The sequence below is a fragment of the Sphaeramia orbicularis genome, chromosome 13 (assembly GCF_902148855.1).
Source record: "Sphaeramia orbicularis chromosome 13, fSphaOr1.1, whole genome shotgun sequence".
NCBI classification, from domain to species: domain Eukaryota; kingdom Metazoa; phylum Chordata; class Actinopteri; order Kurtiformes; family Apogonidae; genus Sphaeramia; species Sphaeramia orbicularis.
Window position 1 is genome coordinate 6,077,143 of NC_043969.1, and position 22,974 is coordinate 6,100,116.

General features: G+C 43.4%; 1 protein-coding gene across 1 annotated transcript in view; it reads left to right on the forward strand.

The window, feature by feature from the left end:
* LOC115432062 (alpha-2-macroglobulin-like) overlaps positions 1-22,974 on the forward strand; it is a 62,336-nt gene that overhangs the window by 18,139 nt on the left and 21,223 nt on the right. The window contains 2 exon segments of the mRNA XM_030152840.1: positions 4,701-4,926; positions 22,267-22,393. Of these exon segments, the coding sequence (XP_030008700.1) occupies positions 4,701-4,926; positions 22,267-22,393 (353 nt within the window).

Consider the following 22,974-nt stretch of genomic DNA (forward strand, 5'->3'; position numbering starts at 1 on the left):
TTCTTCCCTCCCAAATGTTTAACTTGGTCAGAAAAATTTGAAATTTGGTGATATAGCACCCCCTACAGCTTTACCTTTATGAAAATTGCCTCAGTTTGGACATACAAACACCAATGTGGCTCAAATTTAAATCAGTTGTATATCTCCCAGGCCTACATCTATTTATCAAAAGAAATTGCCATTTCGCTCTATAGCACCCCCTACAAATTTACCTTTACGAAAATTGCATCAGTTTGGACATATGAACACCGATTTACCTCAAATTTGACTCAGTGGTACATCTCGCAGGCCTACACCCATTCAATGGAATAAATTGAATTTTGGCTCCATAGTATCCCCTACAGATTTACTTATACAAAAATTTGTTCAGTTCGGACATACGGACACTGATTTGCCCCAAATTTGAGTCAATTGTCAATCTCCCAGGCCTACACCCATTCACCAGAAGAAATTGAAATTTGCTTCAATAGAGCCCCCTACCGAGCCGAGTAACGCTGGCACAGGGCCTATTGAGTCTGCAGTGGGAGCATGAATAATAATAATAATAATAATAATAATAATAATAATAATAATAATAATAATAATAATAATGGATTAGATTTATATAGCATTGAATGCATACTCAAAGCGCGTACAGTGGATTCATTATTCATTCATTCTCCCTCTGGTGGTGGTAAACTACATCTGTAGCCACAGCTGCCCTTGGGCAGACTGACAGAGGCATGGCTGCCAATTTGCACCTACGGCCCCTTCGACTACCACCAAACATTCATACACCAGTGTGAGTAGCAACGCTGGAGGCAAGCAGGGTGAAGTGTCTTGCCCAAGGACACAACAGCACATGGCTGGGACTGAGCAGGATTCGAACTGCCAACCCTTCGGTTATTGGATGACCCACTCCACCATCTGAGCCACGGCCGCATGGGGACGAAATTGCCAGTGGCGCAGTCGCCTTTTGCCACTTTCACCACTCTCACACATATTCACATTCATGACAGTGAGGCCTTTCCGAACATGTACATGTCATGTACACAAACCACATATTTACACCTGCTTGGAATGAATGGGAGTCAATGGGCCACGCCCAGTCGGGGTCAGTCATGTGTGTGTAAGTGCACGGCATGAGACACTGGACCCCACAGACATGTGGGGGACCTTGAGAGCTTTCAAATAAAGCTAAATACATGGTTGCCACGGAAACGGCTATATTGTCCCTGCTTAGATTATTGTTATTATTATTTTTTTATTTTTATTAGGCCCGAGCCGAGTACTGCCGGCGCAAGTACTATTGAGACTGCAGTGGGTGCATGGGGACGAAATTGCCAGTGATGCAATCGCCTTTCAACACTGTCGCCACTCTCACTCATATTCACATTCACGACAGTGAGACCTTTCCAAACATGTACATGTCATGTACACAAACCGCATATTTACACCTGCTTGGACTGAATGGGAGTCAATGGGCCATGCCCAGTCGGGGTCAGTCATGTGTGTTTAAGTGCACGGCACGTGATATCTGACCCCATGGAGATGTAGGGGACCTCGAGAGCTTTCAAATAAAGCCAAATACGTGGTTGCCACGGAAACGGCTATATTGTCCCTGCTTAGATTATTATTATTATTTTTTTTTTTTTTTTATTAGGCCCGAGCCGAGTACTGCCGGCGCAAGTCCTATTGAGACTGCAGTGGGTGCACGGGGACGAAATTGCCAGTGATGCGGTCGCCTTTCGCCACTCTCACTCATATTCACATTCACGGCAGTGAGACCTTTCCAAACATGTACACGTCATGTACACAAACCATATTTACACCTGCTTGGAATGAATGGGAGTCAATGGTATACGCCCAGTCGGGGTCAGTCACGTGTGTGTAAGTGCACGGCACGTTACATTGGACCCCACGGAGACGTGCGGGACCTTCAGAGCTTTCAAATAAAGTCAAATACGTGGTTGCCATGAAAACAGATATATTGTTCTTGCTCAGATTATTATTATTTTTATTATTTATAATTTTTTATTTTTCCTTCTCCATGCTCTTTGAGCTCAAATGATCCCCTGAATATTTACGAAAACTCACCAAATTTTGCCCAAAATTCAGAAGTGCGAGAAATTGCATATACATATAGGTTTCATAGATGTTGGTAAAGAAATGCTGCGACAGCGCCTCCTTGAAAAATGAAAATACATTACGCCAATAAGACCACATCCAACATAAAGTTTGTCATAAAGCCATGAAAATCGGTACACGGATTTGTTTGAGGAGACATACAAAAAATATCATTATGGCCGTGCCCCTAAACAAACCACAAGTCTGCCATGTTGGATTGAAATTTCCACAATGCTGAGTCAGTTAAAATTTGACGTCAGCGAAAACACTATCTCCTCCTTGGGTGTTTGGCCGAATGAGCTCAAAATTGGTGTACAGTATGTAGAGAAGTGGAGCATCTTTGTGAAGTTTTTTTGAAAATTTACCTTTACAAAAATTGCTTCAGCTCGGACATACGCAAACCCATTTGGCTCAAATTTGACTCAGACTTCTATCTCCCAGGTCGACACCCATTCATCAGAAAAATTTGAAATTTGGCGGTATAGCGCCCCCTACAATTTTACCTTTAATAATATTGCTTCAGTTTGGACATACGAACACCCATTTGGCTCAAATTTGAATCAGTTGTCAATCTCCCAGGCCTACACCCATTTATCAAAAGAAATTGCCATTTCACTCACTCTTCATTGATCGAAATCTCGTTTGATGTACTCTGTGCTGTATGTACACTATGCTGTCAAATGACAATAAAGAAATCTGTAATCTGTAAAATCTGTAATCTGTAAAATCCTTCTTCTCACCTTCAAGGCTATAAACCACCTCGCCCCTCAGTACCTCACTAATCTCCTCCACATAAATATTCCCAGCCGCACTCTTAGGTCGTCTTCATCCATCCAACTAACTCTCCCACCTGCCCGCTTGACCACCATGGGGTCCAGAGCTTTCAGCTGCTCAGCCCCCCGCCTCTGGAATGCCCTCCCGGGAACACATAAAAAATTCAAACTCTGTTACCACCTTCAAATCCCAGTTTAAGACTTATTTATTCAGACAGGCCTACTGTATTCCATAATTTCACTATTATCTGCTGCCATTCGTACCTATGTGTTTTATATATGTATGTGTGTAATTTCAATTGTGTTTTATTTATTTTAACAACTTTGTACGGTGAGCTTGAGTGTCCTGAAAGGCGTCTATAAATAAAATCTGTTATTATTATTATTATTATTATTATTATTATTATTATTATTATTATTATTATTATTATTATTATTACAACATATCACACATGAAATCAACTTAAGTACCCTAAAAGGATAAAATCATGCAGAAGATGTAAGAAGAAATGATGCAATGAGAAGAAAATGAAGACAGAATTAATTCTCAAAGACCTAAACCACCAGTGATCAAAAGCATCTACTGATCTAAAATGTTTAATAACTGTTGACCCACTAATCCTATCAATACATGTAATTAATTCATCTTTTCATCATTATCAGGTAGAACCCATTTGGGTGATCAGAAGCTCTATAGTGAATGTGGAAACACCATCAGCTTTTGCAACACTGATTCACTAGTAAAACCCATGTAGTTTGACAAATGACAGTGGATGAAGATGCTTGTTTTTATATTTAGTTAATAATATATTTTGCTATTGTCTTCAGTCTTCTGTTGTTGCAAAATAACCTTTGGATTACCCTGAGCTTTTATGAACATCTATGTGATCAGCAGAACAAATATCACAAAATAGCTGATTTTCACTTCACAATACAGAGTTAATATAATATTGTAATAAATGGTGGCAAATCACCAAGGAAAGATAAATGTAGACAAAAATTCTAGTGCTGGGCAGCGATTAAAATCGCAATTAATCGTGTGGATTTCTGCGATTAATCACGATTAATCACATAGTTATATGTGGGGGGGGGGGGGGGGGTTGCTGGCATCAACAGCATGTATTGCCTTTAAGTGGTATTTCAGACTCGAAGTACTCCGGTGATAAAAAAATAATTCCACATTGCAGTGCTTACAAACAACTTTGGCCTTATCAACCCCACCATCTGAAGACATTTAAAATGAAAATGTCCATGTAAAAGACCAATACTTTTCTCCATGTTTATGTCCCCACCAGTTTATTTCTGGTTGTGAGTGATTGACAGGAGCCTTAAGCCCACTAATAAGTACTAATACTAATAAGCCCAATAATATCTGATGTTCAGTTGTTAAAAGCAAGCAAAGGGGGCCCTCTAGTGGTCGGAAAAATTGCACATATGTTTTGTACTTGCGGTGTTACCGTAGCCAGTTCAGACATAAGAAGGAACTAACAGATATGTTTCTTTCACTCTGTTTGTATGGCCCCAAAAACATTTGCCTGTGAGTATTTTATGTTCAGTTGTTGTAAGAATGAGTAGTATAAAATATCTCTGATGTGAACCTTTGTTGCTGGATAAAAAGACATAAATCTTAAATTAATCTGTAAATGCTAATTGTTAGCGTGTCTATGGAAATCACAAATGAGAGCTGCTGAAACTCGTGGCCAAGATGAAAAGTAGTTGAACTGGTATCTCTAATTTTACCAGTCTTCTTTAAGTACTTGTACAATGTATGCACTTCACCTCTGATCATTTCTATGTGGTTCTGTTTCCATGTTGATCCAGAGTGTCTGGAACACAGGATATGTCCCTCACTGCTCCAGACACCATCACCACCTGGGAGACAGAGGCTTTCTGTTTGTCTCCCCAGGGCTTTGGTTTGGCTCCTCGTAAAGAGTTCTCCATCTTCCAACCCTTCTTCCTGGAGCTCAGCCTTCCCTACTCTATCATCCGAGGGGAACACTTTGAACTGAAGGCCACTGTCTTCAACTACATGACCAGCTGCTTTACGGTAAGCACTGGCTTTCCATTCAGCCCCCAACACACACCACATTAGTTTGAAAAGTAAAAGTGAAATTAAAGAATGATGGGCATGCCTGAACAAACTACACAGGCAAGGCAAGGCAAATTTATTTATGTAGCATCATTCATACACAAGGCAATTCAAAGTGCTTTACAAAGGCATAAAATTACATTAAAATCATAGAGAATAAAACATTAAACAAAGGGAAAGTGCAGAAAAACATTAAAAAAAATAAAGAAGGAAATTAAAACAGGAGTAAGAAATTGTTAAAACAAAAGCTAAAAACAGTCTTGACTAAAATTAAGAATTTAATGTTAAATCAATCAAGACAGTTAAAATTGTCAGTTGCAGTGCAGGTATTAGAACTGGAAAAATTATTCTAATCAAAGGCAGCTGTAAACAAATGAGTCTATAACCTTGACTTAAAAGAACTGAGAGTTTCAGCAGACCTATAGTTTTCTGGTAGTTTGTTCCAGATGTGTGGAGTATAAAAACTACAAGTTGCTTCTCCCTGTTTCGTTCTGACTCTGGGGGCCAAGAGCAAATCTGTGCCAGAGGATCTGAGTGGTCTGGATGGTTCATACGGTAAAGGAAGGTCACTGATGTATTTGGGAACCAAACCATTCAGACCTTTATAAACTAACAAAAGTATGTTAAAGTCTATCAGCTGAGAGACAGGAAGCCAGCGTAAAGGCCTCAGAGCTGGTGTGATGAGGTCAACTTTTTTGGTTGTAGTGAGGTCTCCAGCAGCAGCAGTTTGGATCAGCTGCAGTTGTTTGGACATTTTAGTCAGACCTGTAAAGACACTTACAATAATCTAATTAATTTAAGAAAAATGCATGAAACAGTTTTTTCCAGGTCCAGCTGAGACATAAATCCTTTAATCCAAGAGATTATCTTCAGGTGGTAGTAAAGTGTCTTTGTAATGGTCCTAATGTGGTTTTGAAAGTTCAGGTCTGAGTCCATGACTACAGCCAGATTTCTGGCCTGACAGCTGGTTTTCAGTTGTAATAATTGGAGCTCTGTGCTGACTTTTGATCGCTTGTCTTTTGGTCCAAAAACAACTACCTGTTTTGTTCATGTTTAGCTAAAGGAAATTGTGGCTCGCCCATTCATTTATTTGCTCTATACATTTACCCAGGACTTGCCTGAGACCATGGTAACCTGATGACACAGGGATAAAGCTGTGTTCATCAGTATAATTATGATATCTTATTTTATTGTGTCTTATGATCTGAGTCAATGGAAGCATGTAGATATTAAATGATAGAGGTCCCAGGATGGAGCCTTGGGGAGCTCCAAATTTTATTTTTCTCTGTTTAGATTTAAAAATTACCTACTGACACGAAATAGTCCCTATCTTTCAGATAAAATGCAAACCAGTCTAGTACTGTGCCAGAGAGTCCCACCCAGTTTTCCAGTCAGTCCAGCAATGTACTGTGGTCAAATGCAGCACTGAGATCCAACAACATTAGGACTGAGATTCTGCCAGTTTGAGTTTAACCTTCCTCTTGTGTTTGGGTTGGCACCAACCCATTTTAGGTTTTAAATGCATAAATGAACCACATAAAATTTGTGTATTGCATCAAGGCTTTTTGACTTTGTCAGGAATCTCTATTTTAACAAAATAATAATTTAAAAAAAAAAATGTTTTCACTAAATTGTGAAATGCTCTTGTTGACATTATGACCTTTGTGTTGTTAGGGTCGGTTCAATGCAGTTGTAAAAATAAGATTATAAAACAGTAACTAGATTTCCATACATTTCCTGAAGGAAATGTAACCCGTGTGCTTGCCTGTTGCTGGATCGGTGGACTTGTGCAATGTAAAAGCAAGAAATATGTCCCATTCACTTCATATGTGAATCTATGTGCCAGTGTTTGTGGACTGACGTCACCACAGACTTTCTGTAGACCTGTATTCAGATGAGAGGCCCCTCCCACAGTCTGTGTCAATCCTGTTAAAGCAGTGTTTAAATAGGCTCCTTTAATTGAATAGTTCCATGTGTCTGTGTATGTGATCCCAGGTGAGCTCACTCATTTCATATAGAGAATTTAGAAGTTTTTGAGCTTAATTATAAATATATTTTTTTATATTTATTCTAACAAATTAAATTTATTGTAACATCACGTGGCGGTCGGGGACAGTACCTCTGGATTGGCAGACCGGGGTGGTGGTTCCCCTTTTTAAGAAAGGGGACCGGAGGATGTGCTCCAACTATAGGGGGATCACACTCCTCAGCCTCCCGGGGAAAGTCTATTCCAGGGTACTGGAGAGGAGGATCCGACCGATAGTCGAACCTCGGATCCAGGAGGAACAATGCGGTTTTCGTCCTGGTCGTGGAACGCTGGACCAGCTCTATACTCTCCATCGGGTGCTCGAGGGTTCATGGGAGTTCGCCCAACCAGTCCACATGTGTTTTGTGGATCTGGAGAAGGCGTTCGACCGTGTCCCTCGTGGTATCTTGTGGGGGGTGCTTCGGGAGTATGGGGTCCGGGGCCCTTTGCTAAGGGCAGTCCGGTCCTTGTATGACCGAAGCAGGAGCCTGGTTCGAATTGCCGGCAGTAAGTCAGACCTGTTCCAGGTGCATGTTGGACTCCGGCAGGGCTGCCCTTTGTCACCGGTTCTGTTCATAATTTTTATGGACAGAATTTCTAGGCGCAGCCAAGAGCCGGAGGGGGTCCGGTTTGTCGACCACAGGATTTCATCTCTGCTTTTTGCAGATGATGTTGTCCTGTTGGCCTCATCGAACCTGGACCTTCAGCGTGCACTGGGGCGGTTTGCAGCCGAGTGTGAAGCGAGCAGGATGAGGATCAGCACCTCCAAATCCGAGGCCATGGTTCTCGACCGGAAAAAGGTGGTTTGCCCTCTCCGGGTCGGTGGGGAGTCTTTGCCCCAAGTGGAGGAGTTTAAGTATCTCGGGGTCTTGTTCACGAGTGAGGGAAGGATGGAGCGTGAGATTGACAGACGGATCGGTGCAGCGTCTGCAGTGATGCAGTCGCTGTACCGGTCGGTTGTGGTAAAGAAGGAGCTGAGCCGAGAGGCGAAGCTCTCGATTTACTGGTCAATCTACGTTCCTACCCTCACCTATGGTCATGAGCTTTGGGTCATGACCGAAAGGACAAGATCCCGGATACAAGCGGTCGAAATGAGTTTCCTCCGTCGGGTGGCTGGGCTCACCCTTAGGGATAGGGTGAGGAGCTCAGTCACCAGAGAGGAGCTCGGAGTAGAGCCGCTGCTCCTCCGCGTCGAGAGGGGCCAGCTGAGGTGGCTCGGGCATCTGTTTCGGATGCCTCCCGGATGCCTCCCTGGGGAGGTGTTCCGGGCATGTCCCACCGGGAGGAGACCTCGGGGAAGACCCAGGACACGCTGGAGAGACTATGTCTCTCGGCTGGCCTGGGAACGCCTCGGGATCCCCCCGGAAGAGCTGGAGGAGGTGTCTGGGGAGAGAGAAGTCTGGGCATCCCTGCTTAGACTGTTACCCCCGCGACCCGGCCCCGGATAAGTGGAAGAGAATGGATGGATGGATATTTATTCTTATTGCATTCATTATTTATTATTTAGATTTATTTGTAATTTTACTGTATCTGTATTAGTGTATCTGTTTTTGTGGAGCCTTAATTATCTTAAGTGTCTTCAGGTGTGCCACACAGACCACATGTACCATTACCATGACAACGAGCAGTGCAGGCAATGAGGAGAAAGACACAAGCACTGAAACAGTGTGAAAAAGGTCCCGAACAGCTGCTAATTACGGGAAAACCGTAAATGATAGTTGAAAACTAACATGATCGTGAGTGGCAGACAGACCTGGGGAACATACAGATGTATTTTTTTGTTCGTACTGTGAGAAATGACTGAGTTATGGCAGTGTAAAAACAGTCAACTCGCTAGGAGCACAGCGATCTGTTAAGCAGTAATTTGTAATGCTTTGAATAGGAGCCGAGGAGGGATTTGCCCCTAAACTACTGTCTGCCATTTCACTTTAGAAAGATCTAGGTCTTCAAACATGGGTTCATATGAAGCCCAGGAACCGTGGCTACATTTTTGGAAAAGATCATTCACCTCCTATGTATTGTTTGGCCAGGAGGGTGAGTTGTTCAGAAAATTTTCAGGTGAATTTTCGCTGCTCCTTCACTCTAGGTCAGGGGTGTCCAAACTTTTTTTAAAGAGGCCCAGATCTGATAATGTGGACATTGCCAGGGGCCGGTGGTCCCTTCGGACGTTTTTTAAACAGTAAAAATTACATATAAAAGCGCTGTTCTACAACAATTTTATTTTCATTGTCACAATATCATTTTTTTAAATGGCAATGTAACCAAATCTAAGCCACTCAGGTGTGAACAAATTAAAAAAAAAAAAAAAACAAACATTTCTGCCTTCCTTTCACATCTGGAGTCAGATAACATAGAACAAACTGTATAGAGTATCTTAAACGTCCAAGAAGTTGATAAAAATCTTAACCCCACATTCATTTTAAACATGACTTATATGAGTAATCATTACTCATATTTTACTCAGTAATGCAAAGTCTGTTAACATTTAAGATGAAAACATACGACTCTTATTCTTGTCTTTCACAAAATCATTCAGAAAGTAATATTTTGTGTCACATCTACAAGTACATAACACCAGCAGTTATAGGCAACTAACCTGGCAACTTGGTAGCCTGCCTTGGTGGTGAATTCATTGAACTCACAGGTTCACATGAAGAGTCACTGTTGTGAGTTTAAAGCAGCTTGAATTTGCTTCACTTTTTCAGAGCGCTCACTCCCTGCTAGCTTGTCGTATGCGTTAGCATGTTTTGTCTGCTAGTATCTCTTTTACATTGAATTCCTTAAACAAGGTAACAGTCTCTTGACAAATTAGGCAAACACAATCGCCTCGATTTTCAGTGAAAAAAAATTGTAATTCCCATCTCTCCTGGAAGCGGTGGCCCTCACTGTCAACTTCGTTTTTTTTTTTTTTTTTACAGGCGCCATGGTTAGAAATTAGCGAAAAGGGTTCACGGCAAAGTCACAGAGCCAGATAGAGTTAGAGTGGTGCTGCCACCATGAGGTGAAAGGAGAAACTGCATTTTGAACCTTTTATGATTCATGTACTCGGTTCAACAGTCCAAGTGGGCCATAAATAATGCATTCTAAAACCCAAGCTGTGGGCCATATAAAATCTGACCGTGGGCCGTGATTGGCCCCCGGGCCGGACTTTGGACATGCCTGCTCTAGGTGATTGCATCACCCACTCTAGCAGATCAGATTTTCACTAAACACAGGGATTTTTGAAGACTCACCTATTGAAAACCGTATACCCCATCCTCATACCACAGACATTTTTGGAGAGATGACAAAATGTCTGCATTTTAAAGTTTAAATGAAGTCTCTAGGTGAAACTATGGCGAAGCAGTAGTGGTCAGAAAACAGACAACTTCTTTGTCGTTCCCATTGAAAATGAATAGTTTTTTTTTTTCTTCGCATTTTTGTGCAAAAACCGAAAGTGATATCGTTACCATGTGAACACACAGATAATCTTTGGGCCAAGCTGAACATTTCTGCGTTGACAGAATAATTTTAGCCTTAAAATTTAATTTTAACCCTAACCCCACTTGAAAATGGCTCAATTCATTTCGGAAAGAGAAATTTGACCGGTTTTTCGCAATTTTAATGAAATCCGTGCATCAGAATGTCAAGACCATAGCACATCTTTCAAGACCAGGCTGCACATTTTTGTAATAACATATTTGGTCTATTTCCAACGGTCTGGGCCGCATTTTTTTCAAAGTTTTTTGTATAAGTCAGAAGTCAAAATAAAAAGAATAAAAATATGACGAACAATAGTCCCCTGTGCCTTGCATTACATGCAAGCACACAGGGAATAATAAAAAAAAGAAGAAATATGACAAACAATAGTCCCCTGTGTGCATTGCAAGCACACGGGGAATTAGAGCCAAAACTGAAATCATAAGTGCACTGTCAGCCAACACACTGACTGACACATTGACTCTTCTCCCAATCATGTGAGCTTTTGGGGATTCTCATTTTGCCTTGTTATCCAGTACCCCCCCCCCCCCCCACACACACACACACACAGCCTGTTACAGACTGAAAAAGTGTTACTATGGTTCATACCCTGCACCCCGAAATCTTTGTGTTTATACCTGTGTACCCCACTGTGTTATTGTGCTGATCGCAAGGCACCTGTTGGCCAAGTGTCCCAGAGAGTCCAAAGAATGTGGCAGAGCTCAGGTCATTCGTGTGCTTAATGAACTATTATGGAAAGTTCTGGCCTGACCTCTCCACGGTGCTTGCCCCCCTCTATCAGCTGCTGCACAAAGACTGTTCATGGAAGTGGCGGCAGGCTCAGGACAAGGCGTTTCAGCAGATAAAAGAACTGTTGCACTCAGCACCACTACTCATGCACTTTGAGCCAGACAAGGAAGTTGTCTTATCCTGCGATGCATTGCCCTACGGAGTGGGGGCGGTCCTTTCACATCACCTGGAGGATGGAGCTGAAAAGCTTATTGGGTACATGTCTCGCACTCTCACATCAGCAGAAAAGGGTTACTCACAGCTAGAGAAAGAGGGATTAGCTATAGTTTTTGCTGTGAAACAGTTTCACCAGTACCTGTATGGATGCCCTTTTACCATTTTTACAGACCATAAGCCCTTAATGGGTCTGTTTAGTGAGTCCAAAGGTATTTCACCCATGGCGTCAGCAAGAGTGCAGCACTGGGCATTAACATCGTCCGCATATCACTATCGCATAGAGTACAAAGCAGGAAGTGAAAATGCAAATCCAGACGCATTTAGCCATCTTCCCTTCCCAGAGTCCCCAAGCCAAACTAGCCAACTTCCAGAGACAGTATTTTTGTTAGATAGACTGTCTAACTTGCCTGTGGCAGCAAAACAAATCAAAATGTGGACTGAAAGAGACCCAGTGTTGTCACAAGTCAAGACATGGCTGTTGCAGGGCTGGCCAGTAACAGTTGAGCAAGAGGAGCTCAAGCCCTATGTCAAGCGTCAGCTGAAGCTTAGTGTGCTGGATGGCTGTATCCTCTGGGGCTCCAGGGTGATTATTCCGCTTCCGGGACGGGCTCAGGCATTGGAGGTGCTACATGAAGCCCACCCTGGGTTGTCAAGGATGAAAAGCCTCGCCAGGTCATTCGTGGGGCGGCCTGGGATGGACGGTGCTGTGGAAGAAAAGGTAAAGGCATGCTCACAGTGCCAGAGTAACCAGAAGATGCCCGCACCTGCGTCTCTCCACCCATGGGAGTGGCCAATCTGTCCATGATCCAGGCTCCACCTGGATTTTGCTGGTCCGTTTATGAGTCACATGTTTCTGGTGCTGATGGACACACATTCAAAGTGGTTGGAAGCACACATGTCAAAAATCACAGCCCCAGTTACCACTGATGTTCTCAGAAGCATCTTTTCCACCCACGGGCATGAGAGTTTGTGGAGAAAAATGGGATCTGACATATCCACACTGCACCTTACCACCCTGCTTCCAACAGCTTAGCAGAATGTGTTGTTGAGACACTGAAGGATGGACTGTGGAAAATGAAAGGACATTTGCTGGAAACTAAGCTTGCACATTTCTTGTTCCAGTATCGGATTACTCCACACACGACCACAGGTTTACCTCCAGCTGAGATGTTGCTGGGGAGAAAGCCAAAATCTCATCTGGACCTTCTTCATTCAGGTGTGAGAGCAAAAGTTGCCCAATTACAGGCAGAACAAAAAGTGAGACGGGACCAACATGCAAGAGAGCGGCTTTTTAAGCAGGGGGACTGTGTGTATGTTAAGAACTTTTCCAGTGGCTCACCATGGTTACTAGGAGACGAAATCCAACGAAATCCAATCCCGTTTTACACGGGTGTGAGGCGGTGACATTATTGGGCTGATGGTCAATTTGGAGATAGCTGGAACCAAATAAGAGAGGTGACATGTACCTGCCCGTCGTGCTGGGAGATACAGATAAGAATGTTGACCACACGTCCACACCATATCTGTAGGACAGCCATACCCATAATCAGAAGGGGTTAGAGCTACGGTGGCATTATATGTGGTAGTAACATTAGTTTTAGCATCATAATGTGTCAGTGGGGATAGTGTACCTAGTAATGCAGTGAGGTTGTAGAGGACTATAAATGGAGAAGGGGAGAGTGTTCCTGTTGTTGGAAAAGTAAATTTATCAGTCCTGTTTTCACAGTTTGAATATCACACCCAGATGTGTGTCCCAGACTAGTATGTGTGTGTTCTGTGACTGGGGAATGGAAGCACAGCTGTGGAATGAAAAAAGGATTAGAGAGATTTCTGAGCCAAAAAACATTTTTCTGTACCATACTGTCTCTAGAGAAATTTCTTGGGTTTCCGAAGGTCATGTTGGGTCTCCACCCCAGCCAGGGGTACGTTGATGTGACGTTCGGCCAATCTCCCACTGTCCACTTTATCATTGTTAATAAAGTGTGATTGATCAGGAGAGGATAAGGAGCAAAAAGAGTATCTTCGTGTGAGCTGTGTGGCATCAAACTGCACACATAGCATGACTGATTAGTGACACGTCGTGTCAGGTCACGTGTCACTCGCCACCACGTGTTATCACTATATTCGTGGTGATTAATGATGTGGAGGTCACGTCTGTGACGTCTCTGAGGTTTTTCTGTCCCTTGCTGTCCTCCAACAGTCCAGGGCACAACTGGAGTGTGATGCGTTGAAGAAGGATCAGATACGTGACAGAACATGCCCATGTACCATATGTACAAACACATGAAGAGGACAGCTGACCCTTTTATCACCTCCGTCATCGCTGAATCAGTGTATGGGTGGGGCAGGGGGTCCTCAGTCACTCGCCAGCGACCAGGCAAAGGATAAGTGTATATGAGACGTCACTGGGGTCGTTACCACCGCTAGGTTTCAACCAGTGAGTCTTGTGAGTGTGGGTGCGTGATGCAGGGTGTCCAGCTCCGGTGTCCACGCTGTCGATCAACGATCTGGCCCGTCCTCGGCTGCAGCAGTCGGCGGTTCTCCCAGAAACCACTTACAGTGGGTCGCGTGGATCCACGTGGCACGTTCAGCAACTTTGACCGCTGTGTGCATTGTCAGGAGCACCTGGAAGGGCCTCGCCACCTGCGCTGTTTCCAGAAGTCCTGGACCAGGATCCAATCCCCCGGCTGCAGCGGGTGAAGCGGCCCTTCTGCAAGAACCGGTAATGCTGAACTCACCAGTACCTGTACTTGAGATAATTCAGAGGAGAGTTTTTTGCAATAAGACAACATGTCATGCTCCAACAATGATGTCAATCCGGTGCTTGGTTGGGGGGCCTGGAGACCTGTATATGGGGGTCTCCCAAACATAATCTCAAAAGGACTCAGCCCACTTCGACTCCTACGTCTCATTCTCATTTGCATGAGAACCAGAGGTAGGGCCTTGACCCAGTTAAGCCCTGTTTCCTCACAGCATTTAGCCAGTTTTGATTTTAGGGTGCTATTTATCCTTTCAACAGCCCCCCCTGATTGTGGATGGTATGCAAAGTGTGTTTTGAGATCAAAACGTAGCATTTTCCCTAACTCAGTTAGTGCTGTGTTCACAAAGTGGGACCCATTGTCTGATGAGATCCTCTTTGGGATCCCCCAACAAGGCAAAATTTCAGTTATCAAAGCTTTAGCCACTGCAGAGCTGTCTACATGTTTTGCTGGAAAACATTCAACCCATTTTGACCACATGTCTACCATCACCAGACAATACTTTTTACCCTCAGCTGGGGACAGTTCCATGAAGTCCATCATAAGGTGGTCAAACGGGAGGTTCGGTTGGTCATGACCTGCTGAGTGACAAGGGAAAGACTTTGCCGTGTTATGGGCAGCACAGATAAAACATTTCTTGCAAAATTTCTCTGCAACCACTGTAAGCCCCTCTGTAAACCAGTGCTGTGCAATAGCATCTAACATTCCTCCCTTAGACACATAATCTACGCCATGTGTCAGTTTAGCAAACCAAGGGAAGAAATGTTTGGGCAGACAAGGTCGTCCATCAGCTGCCCCAGGTGAAACAAAAGACACAAGCCTGTGAAGAAGGACAACAAAGGAGAAGGTCATCAACATATTGTAAAGGAGCAACACCTGGTGGGAGGTCAAGGTGGGACAGCGAGTCGGCCAAAATAGAACTGTAAATGGTTGGGGCCTCACAATACCCCTGTGGCATGCATGTCCATGTGTACATTTTGTTTTTGAACTGAAACGCGAACCAATACTGGCTATCTGCATGCACGGGAACAGATGTGAACGCGTTCGAGAGGTCAGTGACAGAGAAGTGAGACGCAGAAGGCGGAATTTGAGATAAAATCGTGTGTGGATTTGGGACCGTGGGTACACGTGGAACCACGGCTTTGTTCACCACCTGTAGGTCTTGAACAAACCGCCATGTGTCTGGGTCAGGAGGGGTTCGTGCTTTTTTCACAGGAAAAATAGGGGTCCTGACCGGTGAATCAGGACAGGGGACCATAATTCCCACATTCAAATAAGCTTCAAACACGGGAGTTATGCCATCGATCGCTTCCTGCTTCAGCGGATACTGTTTTTGACATGGTCTGTAATCAGATCGCGGTGTGATGATGACCGGTGGGCAGTTTTGGACGAGACCCACATCATGTGGACCAGTAGCCCAGACATCGGGTGGGATATCAGCCAGTTCGGGCGGCACGGAGGCGGGTGAGAGGCCTGTGGGAGATGTAGACATACAGGTCAGCGCTTCATCATTTAACAACTGTACAGTTTTCTGACAGTGAAACACTGTCTGTATACCCCCAGTCGGGGAGAGAACATGATGGCAGGGTCAGAGGTGGGACACAAATCTGACACCTGCAAGGCCTTTTTCACAAACGGGCCCACGTCTTTCCAATCTGCATGGCATGGTTTGGAAAGAGCAATATGTGTGGTGCAGCACCAAGACTGTAAAAAGAACGTTGGTTATCAGTCAGTGACACAGACAAAGCACAAAAATGTGAATCCCAAAACATGTAACCCGTTGTGAGCTTATCAGAAGTTGTGTGGAAAAACTTTTCCTCATACGTGGGGTCAGGGCCTCCAGGACTGAAGTGAGAGGCACAATATAAATCATTAGGGGGAAGACACAAGTTCTGTAATTTGGGGGGAACAGACTTTCCACTGGTATACATAATCTGGTGAGCCACAGCGTCTTTGTGGGCAGGCGTCCAGACCCGGACACCAACTTCACTGCCTGCACAGAAACACAAGGGAGGGAGAGCGTGTGGTAAAGTGGCGGAGCTGAAGCTCCTTGACATCAAAAATCTGTTTTACAGAGTGCTCTCCATAAACAGCAGCATAATTTACCAGATGTTACAGAGTAGAACAGACGTCGCACAAAAATACAAGGGAAGTATAAAGTTATGAATACAAAGAAGTGGTTTAAATATTCTAATAAATTAGGCAGAAAAGGAAAAAAAAACACAGCTAGATGGTGTTTACAGTGTCATCTACGGTTACAAATGCCTCAGTTTGTTTTTGCTTCATTCAGCTTCCTCCAACCACATCTCAAAACATTTGTTACAAGTTTCCTATTGTTTAAAGTCCCTGACCTTGTTTTTTTTAATTTTTTTTCTCTTAGCCTCCCTTTAACTCATTCAGTTTTTGCACATTCAAAGTTCCCGTTTTAGGAAAAATACCCATGTTTACCCAGTAATCAGCACATTCAAGCACAATTTCCCCATATTTTTTACCCATGAGTTTTGGAATAGGGGCCTCTCTGTCCACACCCCCGTCACTGTGTCCCGGCCAGTTCTCCATTTTACACTTAGAACGTCTTCTAAATGGTTTTTGTTCCTTATGCGGCGTACAAAATACTAAAAAAGCCTTTAGATTTTTCTTTTCGATTTTCAGCGAAAAAAATCTCCCAAAAAACGCCTCCCCTGTGAATTTCTTCACAGCGGCTACCAATTTAAGTTCATTATAAACATAAACAGTACTCTACTGTATTTACATACAGTAGCAACTTTATCCGATTTTTCTTTCGGTTGAATGTGAATAAATCTCACAAAAAGTTTCTCACAGAAAGTTTTTTTGCACATAAATCTGCGCATGCGTCGGCGTCAGTACCTGTCATACGATAACTCTGCCTTGAAGGATCACTTTTACCAATTTTTAACCTGTTTTTATGGACATCTCTTACCTTTTTACCGTCTGAATTTTAACTGTATATCCCTGGGCTTTTATAATTCAAGTGCTTTTAGTAATCGAGCGTCTGTATTTTACGATCGCCGAATAAGAAACCGGGTACACATTGGCGCCAATTTCACATCTGGAGAGCCTGGTCTCCCACTACCAGAGCAACAATGCCAACAACACCTCAGGATGACAGTGAGCCTCTAAAAAGAGCGAATAAGAAAATAGCAGACCTGAAGGAAGATATCCATCGTCTGTTGGAGGAACTGCGAAGGAAGGAGTCCCTCCTGTCCAGCTTCACAGCTTGTTTTCCTCGGCTGTCCGGCTTCATGGTTGCAGAGCACTCTAAAAAGTTCGCAACAACATTGAGTGCAAGCCTTCAGGATACAATCCCTTGGGACCCTCTGACTTCCCGGCAGCCCTCCTGTTCAACCCCAAACCGTGGGTCATCCTGGGCGGAGGTGGTGGTCCGCGGCCGCAACCGGAGCGCTGATGGTGCCGCCGTTCCCCCTCAGCTCAGCCTCTCAAACCGCTTTGCTGTCCTGGATGATGACAACCCAGCTCACCCAGCTGATCCTCCCGCTCCTCTCCCATCCACAGACCGGGACACTTCTCCGCCGCCGGCTCACGCCAATACATCCACACTGCCGGTGGTGGATACCGCCTGTGGTGGCCGATCGGCAGAGGGTCCCACTGACAGGCCAACCCAACGTCCTTCCAAACGGTCCACAACCTCCTCCATCCGGCACAGGACCCTGAAGGAGCCTGAGCTCCGACGCTCCGGTGGGCTTCCTCGTCCGGACAAGTCCGGTATTCCAGCCAGCCCGGCCCAACGTCCTCCCCCCCGGACCTCGACCTCCTCCACCCGGCGCAGGATCCTGAAGGAGGCCGTGCTCCGACACTCCGGTGGGCTTCCTCGTCCGGATAAGACCGGGAACCCTCCCTGTCCTGATGCCATGAGTCTGCCTCACTCCCCTGCCGGACCACACAGTCCAGCCGGCTCACCCACAAACCGTGAGTACCACTATTCCATGTCCCCTCGTCCTCTGTTTGAGCCCTCTGCTCTGATAGTGGGGGACAGTATCATCAGACACATTCGTTTCACCAACTCCATCACACGCTGTTTTCCTGGAGCCACAGCCGCAGACATACTGGACAAACTACCGGACCTACTACCGTCACTTCCATCCTCCGTAAAACGCATTATAGTTCACGTTGGCTGCAATGACACAGCTCGTCGGCAGTCCGAGCTGACAAAAACTGATTTTAAGACCCTTTTTAGTTTCCTGCAGAGCTGTGGCAGATCGGTTTTTATCAGTGGTCCTCTACCAACACTGTCTCGCAGCGCGGAGCGTTTCAGTAGACTGCTCAGCCTGAACACCTGGCTCCAGCTGACCTGCCGCACTTACGACTTTGGTTTTATCGACAATTTTAACCTCTTCTGGAACCGCCCCTCCTTTTACAGAGCTGATGGCGTCCACCCAAACAAAGTGGGCAGTTCTATACTAGCTGGAAATATTCAGCACACTTTACACTCTGCCCCACGTGACTGACTGTTTACACCACACACCCCTACACCTGGTCCACGCTCCTATTCACTCAGTTCCACCTCTGACCACCATACACACAATACCGGACTTGGACCTCATATTCACACCAACACCTCATCCATTCCGGTAATCGTTACACTACATCAACACATCAGACACCGCCATATTCAGTCTGTGAACCTTCATAACCTCAGACCACTCACAAAACACCCACAACCCACTTCCAACAAGCCACCTGTCACCATCAATGTGGCACTTTTTAATGTGCATTCTCTTTTAAATAAAACTTTTTTAATGAATGATGTGATTTTAGATAATAAGTTAGACTGTCTTCTTTTAACTGAGACATGGCTTGGCATTGATGCATCTGTTGTACTCACCGAGGCCTGCCCACCAAATTTTAATTTTTTATTTTCTACTAGAGAGGGTAGAAGAGGAGGCGGGACTGCCTCAATTACAAATGACACACTGACCTCAAATGGAGTGTCTTTTAAAAGTTATAAGTCATTTGAGCACCATGCCTTTACTTTTAGCAGCCCTCCGATTCTTTGCATCACTATATACAGACCACCCCATCACTCTAGTTCTTTTATCAGCGAATTCTCTGACCTTTTATCAATCATTCACACTTCTTATAGCAGGATTTTAATAACTGGTGATTGTAATTTACACGTTGATGATTCCTCGGATCCAATATCCAGAGAGTTTTTAAACCTTCTAAATTGTCTTGATCTTAAGCAGCACGTCACACAGCCAACTCACAACAGAGGACACACTCTGGACCTGGTCATAACCCATGGCCTGTCCATCAGTGTGTCCTCTGTTGTCGACCTGGCTGTGTCCGACCACTACTGTGTATTTTTTAACATCACCAGTTTTAACCAGGAGGAGGCCCACCGGGGAGAACAGTGAGGAGGCGCTATCTAACTTCTGAAGTGGCTGCAAATTTTATTGAGATTTTACAAAGAACTCCTGCTAAAATTTTACCTGCGTCCTGTGATTTTATCGTTGATCATTTTAACAGTACACTGAAGTCAACTCTGGACTCAGTGGCTCCACTAATAACTAAAACAATAAATAGAAAACCTACACCCCCATGGAGAAAGAACGATGAAATCAATAAACTGAAAAGAGAATGCAGGAGTGCTGAGAGAAGATGGAGAAAGAGCAAACTGACCATGCATTACGAGATTTTACGTCAACAACTCCAAACCTACAATAACGCAGTCAAAAAGGGACGAATTTCCCATTTCTCACAACTCATCACCAACCATAGAGACAATCCCCGGTTCCTCTTCTCCACTTTTAATATTTTAACAGGCACTGATTTTAATAAAGATATTAAGACACCAACAGATGATATTTGTGAAAACTTTGCAGACCACTTCAGAACTAAAATCAAGGACATCAGATCCAGCCTTTTATCCCAGAAAGTTTTGTCTGTTAACACACCTGGACTGTTGTCCTTGCCTGAGGAAACACTGGAGAGTTTTGCCCTGGTTGATGCGAGGACACTTGGTCGAGTTTTCTCCCAAGTAAACCCAACAACCTGCCTTTTAGATCCAATTCCTACATCACTTTTAAAGACATTTTATGGCTTCTTTGAGGAACAGATTTTAAACATCATGAATTGCTCTCTTCAGACGGGTGTCTTCCCCACCGCCTTTAAAACGGCGGTGGTGAAGCCCCTTCTGAAGAAGAGCAACTCAGACCCCAACATTCTTAATAATTACCGACCTGTATCCAACTTACCGTTTTTAAGTAAAATTTTAGAAAAACTGGTTTTTAACCAAGTTACTGACTTTTTAATCAGAAATAACATTTTAGAGAAACATCAGTCTGGTTTTAGGAGGAACCACAGTACCGAGACAGCACTTTTAAAGATTTTAAACGACATCAGGTGGAATTTTGATAATAAAAAGCTCACAGTGTTGGTTCTACTGGATCTAAGCGCCGCTTTTGATACGGTAGACCATCACGTTTTATTAAATAGACTCAGACACCTAGTCGGCTTCTCCGGTACTGTTTTTAACTGGTTTTGTTCTTATCTCACAGACCGATGCTTTTATGTAAGTATGGATACATGTTCCTCAGGAACACATAAAATTGGATGTGGGGTTCCCCAAGGTTCAATTTTAGGTCCACTTCTTTTTAATCTGTACATGCTTCCCCTTGGGGACGTCATCAGGAGACCAGGAGACATCTGGGGATTCCACTGTTGCACTAAGAAGGTCAAAGAGGCAACACAAGCCTCCAGAAAGACTGAACTGTTAAACTAAAAAAAGAAAACCTGTTGAGCTATACAGGATGTTGTTGTATACCTGTTAAAATGGTGGAATTGAAACGTGAATTCAGGTTGGCTCAGGAGCAATTTAATTTCTTTACTTTACAGGACTCATTAATGTAAAGTAATTTTGTTGGTTTTAGCCTTATTATTTGTGTTTACTTAAAGGGGGAGAAGTGTCACAGACTGAAAAAGTGTTACTATGGTTCATACCCTGCATCCTGGAACCTTTGTGTTCATACCTGTGTACCCCTCCATGTTATTGTGCTGATCGCATGGCACCTGTTGGCCTAGTGAATGTATGTATGTGTTAGCCGTGATCATAACTTCAGTAAAGACACCAAAACGGAGACGAAAATGTGCGTGCATTATTGTCCTTGGGTTACCACACACCCCATTTTGCAAGATCTCACAAAACTTTTGGCAAAAGTTCATCCTTTTTTCCCCACCCATCATTTTTTCCCCCAATATCCCTCAGGGGGCTTCATAGTATTAACACGCTGAACCTAAAATCAGAGAAATAACATTAAATCTGAGTAGGAAAGAGATTCTTTACTGTTTTTCACCAAAAACAGGTTGAATGAACCATTTTTACCCTCAGCCCTCAGGTGTCACAAAATGCCACACATCTGATCGGTTGATGTAGTTCACATTTTCACCGAATGCAGTAACATGATTTTATTTTTCATGTAAACACTTTCTGTATAAGCTTGTTTTTACTGTCTTTTCCTCCACTGAATGCGCCCCAAACGTGATGACAATATTGCTGAAGATTATGTTTTTATTGTGTATCATAAGTCTGGTTTTACTTGGCCTTTCAACATGACATATCAGTATTGCTCTGACATCTGTACTTCCCACACAAGTTTAAAGGAAGACTCAGTGAAGCTCCTTCTTACTGTTACATCATCTTAAATCGGTTCTTGATTTAGATGTGTCCTGGGACTCTTAAGGGTTAGGGAATAATAATTATAATGGTGATGATATCATCATGTTCTCTAACACAGTATTTCACATTTGTATGGGATACATTCCATATCCAGAAAAAAACTTCTTTTGTGTCACCAGTAGAGCATAGTACATTTCAGTACAATAAAGAGAAAACATAAAAAAATAATAACATAAATAAAAGGACAAAGTTTTCAATTATAGAAAGAGTCAATACATTCATACTCATACATATGCAGCCTCCAGTCCCAGAGCTGAATTCATTTTAATTGCACTTGATGAATGAGTCCTTTTTCAAAAAGGAATCCCTTAAGTTTTAGATTAATAGAAAAAATTTAATTGTTGTTCACATATATTGTCTTTCTTAAACAGGTCACTGTAACCCCAGACCAGTCCTCGGATTACACCCTCACCCCCCTCTCTGGAAACCAGTATTCATTCTGTCTGTGTGGAAAAGAACGTAGGACTGTCAGCTGGACCATGGTCCCTTCAGCGTTAGGTGGGACACTTACATTTGCTCTTACTGGTGTTATAGTTTACACTTTCCTCAGCAGGATAAAAGCCTCAAAAGAGCCCTTTTTCTTCATCATAACAAACTTAAATTACACCAGACCTTGAGTTTGATATTTTGGTCATTACCATTAGATTTTTTGGAAAACAGGTATTTGGATGAGAGAATGGAATATGCACCAAGCTAACGCTAACTTAAAACACAGGACAAGCTCACAGTGTCATGACAAAAACCACTAAATCATTTCAGCAACTTCACTTGTTACAGTTAATAGTAGTGTCAACTTCATATAATGTTTAAAGACAATGATTAGCATTACCTGACAAACCATATGATGCAAAACATTTTAACTCGAACAAAATCCATTGTAACTATAGCTGAGTAGCAGATCTTCTAATTAAGCACCAGTAAATGTTGGGCTATTTTAGTAAAATATTTTATTCAATAAACAGGAGCTACAAAAGAACAACTCAGTAAAAGTTAATCAAAGCCCACAACAGATTTATTTACTACAGGTTTATTTTTTTCTTGGTATAAATGACAAAAAATCACCTTGCAGAATCAAGTGT